General features: G+C 44.9%; 1 protein-coding gene across 1 annotated transcript in view; it reads right to left on the bottom strand.

Annotated features, from left to right (window-relative positions):
- The window catches only part of sgpp1b (sphingosine-1-phosphate phosphatase 1b), a 58,425-nt gene that overhangs the window by 24,963 nt on the left and 15,771 nt on the right, over window positions 1–17,691 (bottom strand). The window contains exon 2 of the mRNA XM_084337099.1: window positions 9,181–9,270. Coding sequence (XP_084193225.1) covers window positions 9,181–9,270 — 90 coding nt within the window. The remainder of the gene's footprint in view (window positions 1–9,180; window positions 9,271–17,691) is intronic.

The raw sequence follows: 17,691 nt of genomic DNA, 5'->3' as shown, positions 1-17,691 counted from the left end.
CTGAGCTGAAACACATAATTTAGTACTGTCCTGCCCCCCATCCCTGTACCCTACCCCCCATGCCTGTACCCTGCACCCCATGCCTGTACTCTGCACCCTGCCCCCATGTCTGTACCCTGCCCTCCATGTCTGCACCCTGCCTGCCCCCCATGTCTGTACCCTGCCCCCCATGCCTGTACCCTGCCCCCCATGCCTGTACTGTACGCGTGTATGCTTTTACCAACCCAGTTGTGTTTCCGGGTTCCCGTTTTGCGCTCTGATTGGCCACTGACCTACACGTGTACTCCCCCCCTCGCTATCGCCTTTGGGGCGTGAGATATGAAGACAGATTTAAATGGGTATAGGAAGGCAGTAATAATAAACACACTCGAAACAGCTATTACCAGACAATTACAACAGCAGTGGTGCCTGCTTCAAATGTCACGTATTATAGGCTATAAGCCCGTGTAGATCTATTCGGAATAATAAACATCGCCACCCTCTAGCAAAACATGACACAATGTGATCCTATCTCCGATAGAGCGGCTGGTCGCAGAGACGCGAGTTGAACGAACACATCGGGAGAAGAATGAATGAATGAATGAACCTGATGTAAACAAGACAAAAGTCTTTCTCTGGTCTGCATCCCCTTAACAATTGTGTGTATTGAGCCGTACTGTATTGTACCCATTCTGCAATCTGTTAAGTAAAGTTTTCATTCAGTCATTCATTCTCCTGCCGATGTGTTCGTTCAACTCGCGTCTCTGCGACCAGCCGCTCTATCGTACAATACAGTACGGCTAGACCTTAGCATAGTAGGTAGTAGTATAGGTATAGTAGCATATTACATAGTAGATAGTAGTATAGACATATTAGCATAGTAGATAGTAGTATAGGTATAGTACATAATAGATAGTAGTATATGCATACTAGCATAGTATATAGTAGATAGTAGTATAGACATAGTAAGCAAAGTGCATAATAGTAAAAGACATGAATCGTTTTCTTTTCATTTGTATCTCAGATATTGATTGAAGTGTGTTTTTAGTCGACGGCTGAAGATCGTGTGGGTTTCAGAATGAGACGTAGGCCTACAGTACGCCTGACTGTACACCGCTCCTGGGGAACCCTGGACTCGGGAGGAGGATGAAGGCGGCAGGTTGTTTCATCATGGGGCCATGCAAAATACATGGTTTGGTTCCGGTTGCCGACCGACCCTGCCGATTTATGTGCGACCCAAATACATTTTATGAGTAAAAAAAAATAAAAAAAATAATAAAGACATTTTTATTTTTATTTTTTTTACAATAACGTTTTATTAAATCTTAGTAAAAAAAGTGCAGTCCATGTCAATAATGAGAATATATAAAAAGCAAGTATTTCACAATATTTGCACAGCTCTCTGACTTCAGGATATTTAGTGAGTCGTATTTTTAGGGGTGGCATTTTTAATACTACTACCTTTGTACATTGTACTTTTGTAGTACAGTGTCTTTGTATTTTAACCTTTAGTATTCTGGATATTAAACATGCTGGCAGAGTACATGCATCCATGTTGTCGTGAAAAATGTAATTAAATAAAGAAATTCCCTATCCATAGTCGCCGTGGGAAAAAATTTAATAAAAGATTTAATAAAATAAATTCCCTACCTACCCATGGCCTTAACTGACAACCAACCGGAACCAAACCATTTATTTTGCATGGCCTAAAACCCTGTGGGAGATGAATCTAATCCAGCGGAGCGGCTGCACAGCGGTTCATCACCGTGTTCGTCTCCAGGGTTGGTAGGAAGACAGGTCTTCACAGGTTGTATGATGAGGGAGAATAAGCAGCGGGACTACCCTGTATTATTGATCATAACGGCCATACGGGTCTCAGCTTGTACAGTAGGCAGGGTGGGACAACTAACCGTTACACACGTCAACACCATCACAATCTCTTCATCTGCCAAGTCAATACTTTTGCATATTATAGCCTATAGCATTCTGACACTTTGCAATCTAAAAACACATCTCCTCACTTTAGCCTTGCACTTGCACACATTGCACTCCTTACATCCACACTGTGATTATTATTATTATTATTATATTGTAAATTATAAATTATATTGTTTTTACCCTTTTTCTTATTCTCTGCACTGCTTTTTTCTGTCTAATCTTATACTAGCTAACAGTGTATTGCACTATCACAGGACCTAGCATGTCTTACCATGCTCTTGTAAAAACTCATGTACATATATACCGATATGCCCTACTTTGATTACTTGTATTATTGCACAATGTCGTTCTATTGGATTCTTATTATATTATTATTATTGTCTTATGCACAATCGTTGCGGGCAAGACCCCCCGCATTTCACTGTATACTTGTATGCCGTGACAAATAAAACTCTTGACTTGACTTGACTTGATACTCATTGTATGTCTGTTGTAACAGCTGTGAAGCACTTTGAGCTGCAATTCTTGTATAAAAGGTGCCATACAAATAAAGTGTATTATTATTATAGCAGGAGTTTGTCGTCTACATTTCAGCCGTCCTAACTCTTGTGCAGCAGTGAGCGTCCACAGTGCCAGCACCCCGAGCGCCGACTCCAGTTCTAATACCAGTGCCTTGCTCAAGGGTAATGACAGAGGTATGTACCTAGCATGTATGTCTTTTGTGATGCAAGAGGAAACAGGAGAAAACTCACGTTAACATGGAGAGAACATGCAAACACAGAAAGCCCACTAGCCCTAGTAGGATATTTTATATATATATATTAAAATAAATTAATCTGAACTATCCCTTTAAAAGCTCACTTATTAAAACATACAGGTATCACTGTAATTATCCCCACGAAAAAAGTATATCTAAAAAAACTAATCTTTGTACTATCTTTTACTATCATGCACTTTGCTACCAAGTAATCGTCCTTGCCTATATTACTGCCTACTATGCTAACATGTCTAAACCACTATGCACTCAAGACTGTAGCACCCAAGTTCAACACTGTTTGACGAACAATGTCACTCAGCTGCCAGAGTTGTACCCTTCCTGCTGACTTGTCGTACAGAACTTGTAAATCGCTTCGGATAAAAGCGCCAGCCAAATGACAAGGTGAATGTGATTTTAGTAACTGGGGGGGAAAAAGGTTCACGTCCTTATTGACGTCCGTGTGCATTTAAAATGATCTCAGAAGGCATTTGGATTGCATTCAATGAACCTAGTTCTGCATAAGGTTATTATTAATTATGCTGTTTTTTTGTGTATTGTATTTGTTCTATTGTGTATTTTATTGACATGCTGTAGGTCGAGGGAGCAAGACCCAAGAATCTTGCTCTTTTTTGTATGGGAAATATGCACATACATATACAAAGATGCAACAATAAAGCTACAGTACCTGAATCTGAATCTGAATAAGGATGAACAAGAGGATTATACTCAAAATGAATGATTCAAGTATAAATGTAGTTTTTCCCCCTCGAGACTAGGGATGGGTACCGAATCCGGTACTTTTAAGGGTATCGACCGAATCACGTCGTCGGTACTACCGAGTACCGATTCGCGTGAGATCCACCGGTGTCACATTTAGGTTCTGTTAAAAAAAAAGTTAAAGAAAAGTCCGATGACGTCAACATTTCGTTTTCCCACTAAACCTATAAAGTCTGCCTCACGTCAACGTGCACGCGCACATTACCTACGATTTGACTTGATTCAACAACAACAACGCAGTCGGGGCAATGGCAAGCCGAAAACGGTCGCAAGTGTCTTTACACTTTACAAAGCTAGATGCAGACAACGCTCTCTGCAATATTATATATATATATTAACAAATTGTTCTAAATAATAATAATGATAATAAATAATTTGAAGTTTGGATATTTTTTATTTTTTTAATTTTTTTTAACTGAGGTAGGTAGACGAAAGTACAGAAAAAAGGTACCGTTGGGTACCGGTATCGGTTCAAATGTGAACGGTACCCAACCCTATACTCGAGACACAGATGCTACACTGTGCAGAGAAACTAAAGTGATTCGACTTTTCCTCTCCGGCTTCAACTGGATTATCCCCCAAATCAATCAGACTGTTGCGCACTGGATTAACAGAAAGCATCATATTCACTGTGAACTGTTAATCCCATCATTGGGGACATTCATTACGGTACTCTTTAGTCCCAGCGGAGTTTGTTTGTAGTCTACGATGTCAAGTTCATTTGGAAAGCGTGAACTAGTCCTATTAGAAGCTTACTGGGCCGACGGGTCAGTATTGTCTGCATGTTAGCGGGTGAGGATTCACTCTGAACCCTTTGTCGTGTGGCAGTGAAAGGGTTGACCTTCTGTATTGTCGCGGTGAAAGGGCATAATAAAGGAGCATAATCTGTGAAAGCAGATGGGGGGGGGGGGCACAAGTGGCTCAGGAGGTAGAGCGGTCGTCTGGTAATATAGGGAAGGTTCTCGGTCCGATTCTGGCTCCTCCTGGCAGCGTGTGGAAGTGTCCTTGAGCAAGATGCTGAACATCCATTCCTAACGACTCCCGATGAGCAGCAGGGCTCTCCCTAAACAATGGTACAGTATGCAGTGAATGCTTGGGGCCGGCTTAGAAACAGATGCGTCATTGTCTAATACACGATTGCCCGCTCTGTTCCTCTGTGTGTGTGTGTGTGTGTGTGTGTGTGTGTGTGTGTGTGTGTGTGTGTGTGTGTGTGTGTGTGTGTGTGTGTGTGTGTGTGTGTGTGTGTGTGTGTGTGTGTGTGTGTGTGTGTGTGTGTGTGTGTGTGTGTGTGTGTGTGTGTGTGTGTGTGTGTGTGTGTGTGTGTGTGTGTGTGTGTGTGTGTGAATGGTAAATGACAGCAATTATATAGCAGCTTTTATCCAAAGCGCTTTACAATCGGTTTCCTCACATTTTTACCCATTCACTCACACATTCACACACCGACGGCGGAGGCGACCATGCAAGGTGCCAACCTGCTCATCGGGAGCTATTAGGAGGGGTTAAGTGTCTGTTAAGTGTGTGTTTGTGTGTGTGTGTGGTAGGGCTGACCCCCATTAGTCGAATAGTCGATTAATCGATCGAAAGGAGCCGTAGTCGACTGCCAACCGCTTAGTCGAATGCAAAAAAAAAAATATATATATATATATATTATTATAATTTCTTTTAATAAATATATATATTTTTTATCATTCTTTCCAAAAGAAAAGAGGCATAGAAGCGTGGCTAACGCTAATGGCATGCATACCAGAGGCTAACTGCCTACGAAAACAGGCACAGAGGCACTGAAAGAGGATTTCATCCATCTAATGAACACACTAGACTAGACAAATATCAAGATGTATCCATCAGTGGACCAATTGCATGCTTTTGCAGAGGACAAGAAGCCTTCCGTCGACTCCTTCAGACATTAAGCACCCCCACAGCCCAAATGGAACAAAAAAAAAAACAAAAAAAAAGTATACTTTTTTTTTCATTTTTTTTTTATAGTTGACTAATAGTCGACTATCCGCTAATTTCGGCGACTACAAGTCGACTATACAAATCCTTAGTCGGGGACAGCCCTAGTGTGTGGCGCCTTTCGCAAAGAGTAGGAGGTTCCCCGACGTTCCTGGCAAAATTCCCAATCAGGTCTCATCAGACATCGAGGCCACCTAATCCCCCCCCCCCCCCCCACCTATTTGGCTGATATCAATCCCTGTCTCCTGAGCCGCTCAGCCATTGTGCAGTGTGCCGTGTGCCGGGTGCCAGTGTATGGTAGCCATTGAGCCTGCGTAGCCCAAGGTTGGGTGCTACCAGTGGTGGTGAAGGAGGCCATTTCCACCCTGGGGAGTGCTTTGAGTGTGTCTAGAAAAGCGCTTTATAAACGCAATGATCCAATGACCTAATGGGCGCTGTATGAATAATATTAAATTAACTGAACAATAATCTTACCTGGCTGGGAAATGGGCCAAGCGCTGGCGAGCTTCGGCGAACACGTTTGCCAACTCTTATCACTTTGGCAGAATAATAACCACTGTTACTGAGCCGCGCACCTGCTACTCCCACCAGCGCTTGTGATCCCACACCCTCAGGCTGCCCAGTCCTTAAAGGAACAGTTCACTTTGTTTACAAAAGCCGTCGACCCTGAAAGCACTGGCACCAGTGTTGTGGGCGTTTGAGATATTTATGGTATAAATGTTGAGTTAATCAGTAATTAGAGAGATGAATGGGGTCTGTCAGTATGTCTCTGCGCATAGGAGACTCCTGTGTTCTGTAATCCTGATGAGCACATGGTATGATGACATCCAATTATATTTATACTGTCGTTACTATCAAATGACTAAATTACTAAATGTATGGATACATACCTTTTTTCTTCTCTGTGCATGCAGTAGGAGTAGGAAGACGTTGGGAACTAGGCTAATGGAGGAACCTACTTCCAGTGACTGACGCTAAGCTAGGCTAACGGTGCACGTCTTCCTACTCCTACTGCATGCACAGAGAAGAAAAAGGTATGTATCTTCTTGTCTAACTCCAGGGTAGATGGCAAATAAGCTAATTTCCCAAAATGTTGGAGTTTTCCTTTAACACTTTGTATGCCACTCACGGCTTTTCTCTGGTTTACGCCCCGACCGCTGAATGCCACGTCACGAGTATTCTCGTTTTTTTTTTAAATCATATTGCATCACGCGAGCCTACCGTTGGAGATCCAGGGACCGCCGGCGCTCAGATGTGAAAAAAGCACCCCCTATCGTCTCCCAGATGGTAAATCACCCTTTTGGAATGGACTCAATGAAAGTGAATGGGAGAACGGATTTCTGACTCCACATTTTACTTCTCACTGATGCAGCCGGGGTCTACCAGAGTTCATTCTGGAGCCTCTGAGCCACGGCGAATATGGGTTATACTGTACACACGATGGATCAATAAAATTATCGATTTTTTCGAATGGAGATCGGAAATTGGAATAAACCATTTGGATACCATCTGACCTCAGGTAAGGAATCTATGTTATCAGTGTTAGGATAATCAGACTCGTTTTCACGGATATATAAGCGTTTATGTGATATGTGATATGGCTGTTTTGACTGTAAAAGCCATGAGGAAATAAGAGCAGCGATTATCAGCGCACGGCACAAGCGTGCGTGCGCACACATATACTATCGATCATCTAGCGTTTATTTGAAAACGATTCATAAATAGGCCGACAAATGACAACGTTCTGGAATATTCCAGTAAAAGGCGATTATCATAGGCATGGGTTGTTTTTTCCCCGAAAACGGGTGATTTTCAAAATGCTATCAAACGGAAATGAAGCGATAAAAATACAATCTGCCTTGACAATGTTGACTGGAAAATTATTCTTTGATAAGCGACGGGCAGATTAGACACATTTAAAACATAGATTAGGCGATATTAACGTTAACATTGGCCGTGGATGGTGGCATTCAAGGGGGTAAAAAGGAAAACACGGCTGGCGCTCAAAGTGTTAAGGGAATGCAGACCAGAGAAAGACTTTCGTCTTGTTTACATCAGGGTCCCCCATTTTCAATTCATAGTGACCAGGCTTATACACCATGTATACCTAGATATACACCAGGCTTATACACCATGTATACCTACTGTAGATATACACCAGGCTTATACACCATGTATACCTAGATATACACCAGGCTTATACACCATGTATACCTAGATATATACACCAGGCTTATACACCATGTATACCTAGATATACACCAGGCTTATACACCATGTATACCTAGATATACACCAGGCTTATACACCATGTATACCTAGATATACACCAGGCTTATACACCATGTATACCTAGATACTGTACATGCAACGCTGTAGGTTCGACTCCTCTGTCTTGCGTGACATGCCTCCCTCCCTCTCCTCCCCTGTGAGCACACAGCGTGCTATCAAATTAGGGCTGCAACGATTAGTCCACATAATCGACGACGTCGATCATAAAAACTCGTCGACGCAGAATTTTTGCGTCGATGCGTCGTAAACATTTTTTTTTTTTATCATTTTTTTTTGCACTACCTTTGTGAAAGTGGCTTCTCAGCTCTGGTCCAGCTGAAGACAAAGCAGAGGAACAGATTGGACATTGAGCATGACCTCAGAGTTGCTTTGTCTACCATCACCCCAGACTTTGAGACTCTTGTGAGGAGCAAACAACATCCCCAGTTATCCCATTAGTTCCCTGGGATGTTAAGCTAAGAAGTCTGCTAAGAAGGATATATTATTTATTATTATTATTATTATTATTATTATTATTATTATTATTTTATTTCACTGTGTTTCTAGCCCTAGTTGCACTTTTGTTGCAACCCCAGTTATCCCATTAGTTCCCCCAAACTTACTGTCGGTCTGTTATGTTAAGCTAAGGAGTCTGCTAAGAGCCCAGAAAAGGAGCCGCGCCCACAGGAAGCAGAGATGGAGGGTGTGACAGAAATAATCGTTAGATTAGTCGACTAATCGAAAAAATAATCGACAGATTAGTCGACTTACCAAAATAATGGTTAGTTGCAGCCCTACATCAAATAGAGCGGGAACACCGTCAGATACTCCTGAAGAGAAGGCTGTGGAGCCGCGTGAGCGTCCGTTCTCTCCACTCTAGCTCTGTGATTGACGATGACACCAGAGGAGGTGGTAGTGAGTGACGCGGTGGAAACTGGCACCCCCCCCCCCCCCCAGAATGTGACACCTGCCACCGGCACCCTGCCAAAACCGCCGGGTTCCGTTACCATTACCGCTCGGCAAGATTGTTTACTTACAAGCTCCTCTCTGGCAGGTAACGTCATCTGAAGGCTTTCTTGTCTCCACGTGATAAGTTTGGCGGGCGGGCGGGCGGGCGGGCTGTCGGTCTCGACACGGACCCTGTGGACGGCCGCGCGGGCGAGGCTGTGGCTCCGTGCCGAGCAGCAGCAGGAGGAGGAGGAGGCGATAGGGTTTCGCTCTGCGCTCAGGTGTCACTTTAAACTGTTGTGTTCGGCCACCAGACCTCCACACTCCACAGGCAGAGAGAGAGAGAGAGAGAGCCTGCTGGCACACTGCAGGTGTGTACACTACTAGAGAGCTGTCAGAATGAATATTCCAATTTCATTCAAAAAAATTATTTCACTAACCAAATTCGTATGTAAATAAAGAATAAAGATAGTTTTTTTAATGTTCCTAATTTCAGCCTGTTCATAGTGTGTGTGTGTGTGAGTGCGTGTGTGCGTGTGTGGATGCAGACTCACCAGGATGGAGTGCATGCCCATGTATATGCGGCTGACACAGACCAGTAGACTCCAGCACAGAGCCAGGCTGAAGCCCACGGCAAACGGGTACTGTAGGGAAATAAACACAACACACAGACATTATGTATAGGCACTGTGGGTCAACTGTTGCCATATTCATTTCACAAGATTACACTACACAAGATAACACAGGCCTACTAATGCTCATGTTAATATATTCATCCTGTATACCCATTTACATTTAACCTGTTAATTAAAGTTTAAAACAATTAAATGTATATATGATAAAAAAAAGTATTAAAAGTATTATCATTTTAATAATTTGTTAAAAAAAAATTGTCAGATTATCATTGAATGATAAATTAAATGTTTGTAGCATTCTGCACAGGTTTAGAATCAAGGAAGCCACTACCAGTGTAGACAATGTAATACATGTATGCACTTCAGTATCACATTACAAGAGAGATCACAGGGTTCATGTATCTTATCTCTATAGCCATATAACCGCTAGGAGTCGGTAGGTAATTTAACAGCATGTTGGATTGTGGTATTCTTCTATACAGTGATTATGAGTATAATAAGCAATTAAGACACAACACTATTGTGTTTTTAATACATTAAATGCTTATATTTTGATCAAAATGAATACATTATGTAAACATGATTATTGTATACATATTCATTACTGTCCCGCAATTTCAACAAATGTCCCGCAAAATCGACACGCTGTCCTGCATTTGGATCATATGGATTTGGTCACCCTAAGACCAGCCCAGATCTGCCTCTGATTGGCTCTGATCATCACCCTGCCCATTGTTATTCGCTGAATGACGGGATAAACAAAATAGCCATGTGAGCATTGAAACGATAAAAAAAGCACAGCGTCTCATATTGGTTTCATAATACAACGTTTCCGAATGGACGTTTGGATTAAACAAAGTGTATGCAGTGATGCTTTCCCAGCGGAACACAAGCTGCTTAACGTTACACAGGTATGTTATACACATTAATTAAGCTATGTAACGTTAGGGCGCAGCCCTTTAGCTTTAGCTAACGTTAAGATAGCAGGAGCCGTTGGCCAACAAAGTTGTTTCAACAAATGTATTCACAAAATGGATTATCATTCAAACGTTATTCAAGCCTCCCGTGACCAGTAAGTAGTTACTACTACTCAACCGCAGAAATGTGCGCTATGTGCCTAAACTTTGCTAGTCAAGACTCGACAGTATGCTGGGTTGAGGCGCGGGCGGAAGTGGCCATTTTTCTAAATAAAATACCCGAAAGACTATTAGTATAGGGAGGTGTAGTGGTTACATGATTGCTGTTTCCGGCCGGTCCACCATCTTGAAAACACAATGTATTTGCCCATTGCCCATTTCTAAATCGTCTCGTTTAAAACAAATAAAGCATCAACATTTGCATGGTGTACCTTTCTGTGCGTATTCATCCACAATCGCTCAACATGAAAATATTCGCAATTAATTGTAAAAAAAAAAAAAGAAATAGCTGAATTTGATTTCAACCAAAAATGCTTAACAAATAATGTTAGTGATAGAAGGGAACTCATTTTGTGCAAAAATGGAAAGCTTTCCAAATGTTCATGAGGTAGGTGTTGAGAGGGAGGAGCTACGGTGCTGAGAGGGAGGGGCTACGGTGCTGAGAGGGAGGGGCTACGGTGCTGAGAGGGAGGAGGAGCCACGGTGCTGAGAGGGAGGGGCTACGGTGCTGAGAGGGAGGAGGAGCCACGGTGCTGAGAGGGAGGAGCTACGGTGCTGAGAGGGAGGAGCCACGGTGCTGAGAGGGAGGAGGAGCCATGGCGCTGAGAGGGAGGAGGAGCCACGGTGCTGAGAGGGAGGAGCCACGGTGCTGAAAGGGGGGAGGAGCCACGGCGTGTTTCCCCAGTTATTATGAAACGTCTTTGGTAACTCGTAGAAGACGGCAGCCGGTCCAGAAGAAAGGTACATGTGATGTTCTCAAATCAATGAGTAATCATCACCCACCATCTCTGAAGGCACTGAACCCCAAATCTGCTCCTGCACTCTGACCTCTCTGATGAAATGCAATGTGTGGGGTACTGTGTGTGTGTGTAACTAGGAGGGATATGAGGACTGTGTGTAACTAGGAGGGATATGAGGACTGTGTGTAACTAGGAGGGATATGAGGACTGTGTGTAACTAGGAGGGATATGAGGACTGTGTGTAACTAGGAGGATATGAGGACTGTGTGTAACTAGGAGGGATATGAGGACTGTGTGTAACTAGGAGGGATATGAGGACTGTGTGTAACTAGGAGGGATATGGGGACTGTGTGTAACTAGGAGGGATATGAGGACTGTGTGTAACTAGGAGGGATATGAGGACTGTGTGTAACTAGGAGGGATATGAGGACTGTGTGTAACTAGGAGGGATATGAGGACTGTGTGTAACTAGGAGGGATATGAGGACTGTGTGTACTAGGAGGGATATGCGAAAGGACACATTTAAATTGCCTTGTGTACATTGACGGTAAAATAATTTTCTTCTTCTATTTCCTCATTAGAGGTGTTGCACTTGGCCGTGGCAAAGAGGGGGGAGGGAGGGAGAGGGAGAGAGAAACAGAACTTGAGAAACTAAGATATGACTGAGGGAGGGGAGAGAGAGAAAGCGAGAGAGAGCGAGAGAGAGAGGGATAGAGAGGGAGAGGGTACTAAGTAACTGCTGAGGTTTGCACACTTGCTAACAGCCTTTGTTCCTCCTCTTCATTGTGGCTTGTTTGGAGATCAGCTCAGATTTCCTCTCTGCCAGCCCTGGAATATCATTATTCATCATTACCCCCCCCAGCTTCCCTCTCTCCCTCTCTGCCCCCCCAGCTTCCCTCTCTCTCTCTGCACCCCCCCCCCCCAGCTTCCCTCTCTCCCTCTCTGCACCCCCCCCCAGCTTCCCTCTCTCCCTCTGCACCCCCCCCCCCAGCTTCCCTCTCTCCCTCTCTGCACCCCCCCCCCCCAGCTTCCCTCTCTCCCTCTCTGCACCCCCCCCCAGCTTCCCTCTCTCTCCCCTCTCTGCACCCCCCCCCCCAGCTTCCCTCTCTGCACCCCCCCCCCCAGCTTCCCTCTCCCTCTCTGCACCCCCCCCCCCCCCAGCTTCCCTCTCTCCCTCTCTGCACCCCCCCCCCCCAGCTTCCCTCTCTCCCTCTCTGCACCCCCCCCCCAGCTTCCCTCTCTGCACCCCCCCCCAGCTTCCCTCTCTCCCTCTCTGCACCCCCCCCCCCCCAGCTTCCCTCTCTCCCTCTCTGCACCCCCCCCCCCCAGCTTCCCTCTCTCCCTCTCTGCACCCCCCCCCCCCAGCTTCCCTCTCTCCCTCTCTGCACCCCCCCCCCCCAGCTTCCCTCTCTCCCTCTCTGCACCCCCCCACTCCCATCCTCTCTCCCTCTCTCCCTCTCTGCACCCCCCCCCAGCTTCCCTCTCTGCACCCCCCCCAGCTTCCCTCTCTCCCTCTCTGCACCCCCCCCCCAGCTTCCCTCTCTCCCTCTCTGCACCCCCCCCCCCCAGCTTCCATCTCTCCCTCTCTGCACCCCCCCCCCAGCTTCCCCCTCTCCCTCTCTGCCCCCCCCCCCCCCCCAGCTTCCCTCTCTCCCTCTTGCACCCCCCCCCCCCCAGCTTCCCTCTCTGCCCCCCCCCCCCCCCCCCCCCCCCCCCCCCCCTGGATTCATGCTAACATAACACTGATAACACTGAACACAGAGTGGCCTCCATCACAAACCTTTTACCTTATCAGAGAGAACTCTGGCTCACCACACTACACACACTACACTACACACCACACTACACACTACACACTACACTACACTACACACACTACACACACTACACACACTACACACTACACACACTACACACTACACTACACACACACTACACACTACACTACACTACACACAGTTCTCAAGCATTACTGCTCTGACACTTCTGCTGCCTCAGGGCGGGGGAGGACAGGAAGAACGGGAGAGATAAGAGAGAGAGAGAGAGAGGGTGATAGAGATAAGAGAGAGAGGGAGGAGAGGAAGAGAGATACGAGAGAGAGGGGGAGAGAGAGATAAGAGAGAGAGGGAGGGGGAAGAGAGGGTGAGAGAGAAGGAAAGGAGAGGGAGAGAGATAAAGAGAGAGGGGGGGGGTAAAGATGGGGAGAGATAGGGGAAGAGAAAGAAAGAGAGGGGGGGAGATACTGTAAGAGAGGGGCGAGAAAGAGGGAGAGAGAGAAAGAAACAGAGGGAGAGGAGAGAGGGAGAGAGGTGGAGAGAGATACGAGAGAGAAAGAGAGAGACCGAAAAGAGAGGGGAGAGAGGGAGAGAGAAACAGAGGGAGACCAAGAGAGGAGAGAGAAAGATAAAGAGAGGGGGAGAGAGAGGAGAGAGAAACAGAGGGACAGAGCAAGAGAGGAGAGAGAAAGACAAAGAGAGGGGGAGAGAGGGGAGAGAGAAATAGAGGGACAGAGCAAGAGAGAGAGAGAAAGACAAAGAGAGGGAGAGAGAGGAGAGAGAACAGAGGGACAGAGCAAGAGAAAGAGAGAAAGAGGGAGAGTAAGAGAGAGAAACGGAGAAATAAAGAAAGATAGTCAGCAGTATGGCCCATGCAATAGTAGTAGTTTTACAGACTACAGGGGTCATGAATGTGCACAGCAAATTCGAAAGGTTAGAATGAAAGCCGTTCGATTATACACTTGTTAAATATTGAGCGTTTTGGTCTGATGGTGGCACTACAGGAATGGGGTCACCAAAATCAACAGGCTTCTTCATCTGGCTTCATGGATGTGCACGGCAAATTTGATGGGATTAGAACGAAAGCTATTCAAGTTATTGCGTTGAAAAAACGAGAAGGAATCCATGATATAATTCCAACTCCTATTGCAATGAAAACACTTGATAGGAATCTAAATGCAGACTTTTACCATTTACATTATGTTGCTAGTATAACGCAGTGGTCCTCAACCCGATCGCAAAATTATATTTCAGTTCCGGTGCTTTTTTCTTGTGAAATAAAGAACATTTGAAGTCTAAAGTCCTCCTCCAATCCCTCATCAAGTCGATCAGAAAAGTAGGAATAGAAATCATTATTTTGTGTCAAAGTCCATTCCGTCTGCTTGACTATGTAGGGCCACAGGGGGTGGGGGTGGGGGGTGGGTTCGCGAACAGACATGCCTCTGTTCTCAAACCGAAAAGGTTGAGACCCAAACCGAAGGTCTCCCCGGCTAGCGGCTACTGCCAGGCACTTTATACTCCGCGTCTGTCCTCTGACCAGCCTGACCGCGAAGACTTTAAACCCCGGTCTTACCCGGTCTGCCACCTGGCATTTCAACTTAAGAGTGAGTTCACTACACCGAGCAGGGCCGGTTTCTTTCGACCGTGTTACATTAATGCACAGCACATTATGGACCTGACCTCCGTGACAAGACACTCTGGTACTTTGGTTTTTATCGTGGACAGAAAGCAGCCGAGGGGTTAAACAACGCAGACTGAAATTAGCCTCTCAACAAGCTCATTGAAAACACACTCTCTCCTCTACGCCAGTGGGAAGAAGAGGCAATGAACTCTAAAACCGGTCACGCTTCAAGTACTGGGGCGTGTTACTGTGCATTACACATGCACACCGTGATCAAAGGCTTTGAGAACTTGGCCCGGGGTAACTCATTTACATGCACTGTGCGATTCACTTTTATGTAAGCTGTCAAAAAGATAGGGCGGCTTTTATGTGCGAGGAAAGCGTGTACTACTGAACAGTACAGGATCGTCACAAACAGGGTTTCTTTCCTCACAAACAGGGGTTTCTTTCCTCACAAACAGGGGTTTATTTCCTCACAAACAGGGTTCTTTCCTCACAAACAGGGTTTCTTTCCTCACAAACAGGGGTTTATTTCCTCACAAACAGGGTTTCTTTACTCACAAACAGGGTTTCTTTCCTCACAAACAGGGGTTTCTTTCCTCACAAACAGGGTTTCTTTCCTCACAAACAGCTTTCCTCACAAACAGGGTTTCTTTCCTCACAAACAGGGGTTTATTTCCTCACAAACAGGGTTTCTTTACTCACAAACAGGGTTTCTTTCCTCACAAACAGGGGTTTCTTTCCTCACAAACAGGGGTTTCTTTCCTCACAAACAGGGTTTCTTTCCTCACAAACAGGGTTTATTTCATCACAAACAGGGTTTCTTTCCTCACAAACAGGGTTTCTTTCCTCACAAACAGGGTTTATTTCCTCACAAACAGGGTTTCTTTCCTCACAAACAGGGTTTCTTTACTCACAAACAGGGTTTCTTTCCTCACAAACAGGGGTTTATTTCCTCACAAACAGGGTTTCTTTCCTCACAAACAGGGGTTTATTTCCTCACAAACAGGGTTTATTTCCTCACAAACAGGGTTTCTTTCCTCACAAACAGGGGTTTCTTTCCTCACAAACAGGGTTTCTTTCCTCACAAACAGGGGTTTCTTTCCTCACAAACAGGGTTTCTTTCCTCACAAACAGGGGTTTCTTTCCTCACAAACAGGGTTTCTTTCCTCACAAACAGGGGTTTCTTTCCTCACAAACAGGGTTTCTTTCCTCACAAACAGGGGTTTCTTTCCTCACAAACAGGGGTTTCTTTCCTCACAAAGAGGGGTTTCTTTCCTCACAAACAGGGTTTCTTTCCTCACAAACAGGGTTTATTTCATCACAAACAGGGTTTCTTTCCTCACAAACAGGGTTTCTTTCCTCACAAACAGGGTTTATTTCCTCACAAACAGGGTTTCTTTCCTCACAAACAGGGTTTCTTTACTCACAAACAGGGTTTCTTTCCTCACAAACAGGGGTTTATTTCCTCACAAACAGGGTTTCTTTCCTCACAAACAGGGGTTTATTTCCTCACAAACAGGGTTTCTTTCCTCACAAACAGGGTTTCTTTCCTCACAAACAGGGGTTTCTTTCCTCACAAACAGGGTTTCTTTCCTCACAAACAGGGGTTTCTTTCCTCACAAACAGGGTTTCTTTCCTCACAAACAGGGTTTCTTTCCTCACAAACAGGGGTTTCTTTCCTCACAAACAGGGTTTCTTTCCTCACAAACAGGGGTTTCTTTCCTCACAAACAGGGTTTCTTTCCTCACAAACAGGGGTTTCTTTCCTCACAAACAGGGGTTTCTTTCCTCACAAACAGGGGTTTCTTTCCTCACAAACAGGGTTTCTTTCCTCACAAACAGGGGTTTCTTTCCTCACAAACAGGGGTTTCTTTCCTCACAAACAGGGTTTCTTTCCTCACAAACAGGGGTTTCTTTCCTCACAAACAGGGTTTCTTTCTTTCCTCACAAACAGGGGTTTCTTTCCTCACAAACAGGGTTTCTTTCCTCACAAACAGGGGTTTCTTTCCTCACAAACAGGGGTTTCTTTCCTCACAAACAGGGTTTCTTTCCTCACAAACAGGGGTTTCTTTCCTCACAAACAGGGTTTCTTTCTTTCCTCACAAACAGGGGTTTCTTTCCTCACAAACAGGGTTTCTTTCCTCACAAACAGGGTTTCTTTCCTCACAAACAGGGGTTTATTTCCTCACAAACAGGGTTTATTTCCTCACAAACAGGGGTTTCTTTCCTCACAAACAGGGTTTCTTTCCTCACAAACAGGGTTTCTTTCCTCACAAACAGGGGTTTATTTCCTCACAAACAGGGGTTTATTTCCTCACAAACAGGGTTTCTTTCCTCACAAACAGGGTTTATTTCCTCACAAACAGGGTTTCTTTCCTCACAAACAGGGTTTCTTTACTCACAAACAGGGTTTCTTTCCTCACAAACAGGGGTTTATTTCCTCACAAACAGGGTTTCTTTCCTCACAAACAGGGGTTTATTTCCTCACAAACAGGGTTTCTTTCCTCACAAACAGGGTTTCTTTCCTCACAAACAGGGGTTTCTTTCCTCACAAACAGGGTTTCTTTCCTCACAAACAGGGGTTTCTTTCCTCACAAACAGGGTTTCTTTCCTCACAAACAGGGGTTTCTTTCCTCACAAACAGGGTTTCTTTCCTCACAAACAGGGGTTTCTTTCCTCACAAACAGGGGCTTCTTTCCTCACAAAGAGGGGTTTCTTTCCTCACAAACAGGGTTTCTTTCCTCACAAACAGGGTTTATTTCATCACAAACAGGGTTTCTTTCCTCACAAACAGGGTTTCTTTCCTCACAAACAGGGTTTATTTCCTCACAAACAGGGTTTCTTTCCTCACAAACAGGGTTTCTTTACTCACAAACAGGGTTTCTTTCCTCACAAACAGGGGTTTATTTCCTCACAAACAGGGTTTCTTTCCTCACAAACAGGGGTTTATTTCCTCACAAACAGGGTTTCTTTCCTCACAAACAGGGTTTCTTTCCTCACAAACAGGGGTTTCTTTCCTCACAAACAGGGTTTCTTTCCTCACAAACAGGGGTTTCTTTCCTCACAAACAGGGTTTCTTTCCTCACAAACAGGGGTTTCTTTCCTCACAAACAGGGTTTCTTTCCTCACAAACAGGGGTTTCTTTCCTCACAAACA

The sequence above is a fragment of the Notolepis coatsorum genome (assembly GCF_963971535.1).
Source record: "Notolepis coatsorum genome assembly, chromosome: 2".
NCBI lineage: Eukaryota > Metazoa > Chordata > Actinopteri > Aulopiformes > Paralepididae > Notolepis > Notolepis coatsorum.
This window is presented reverse-complemented; position numbering and strand designations above follow the sequence as displayed.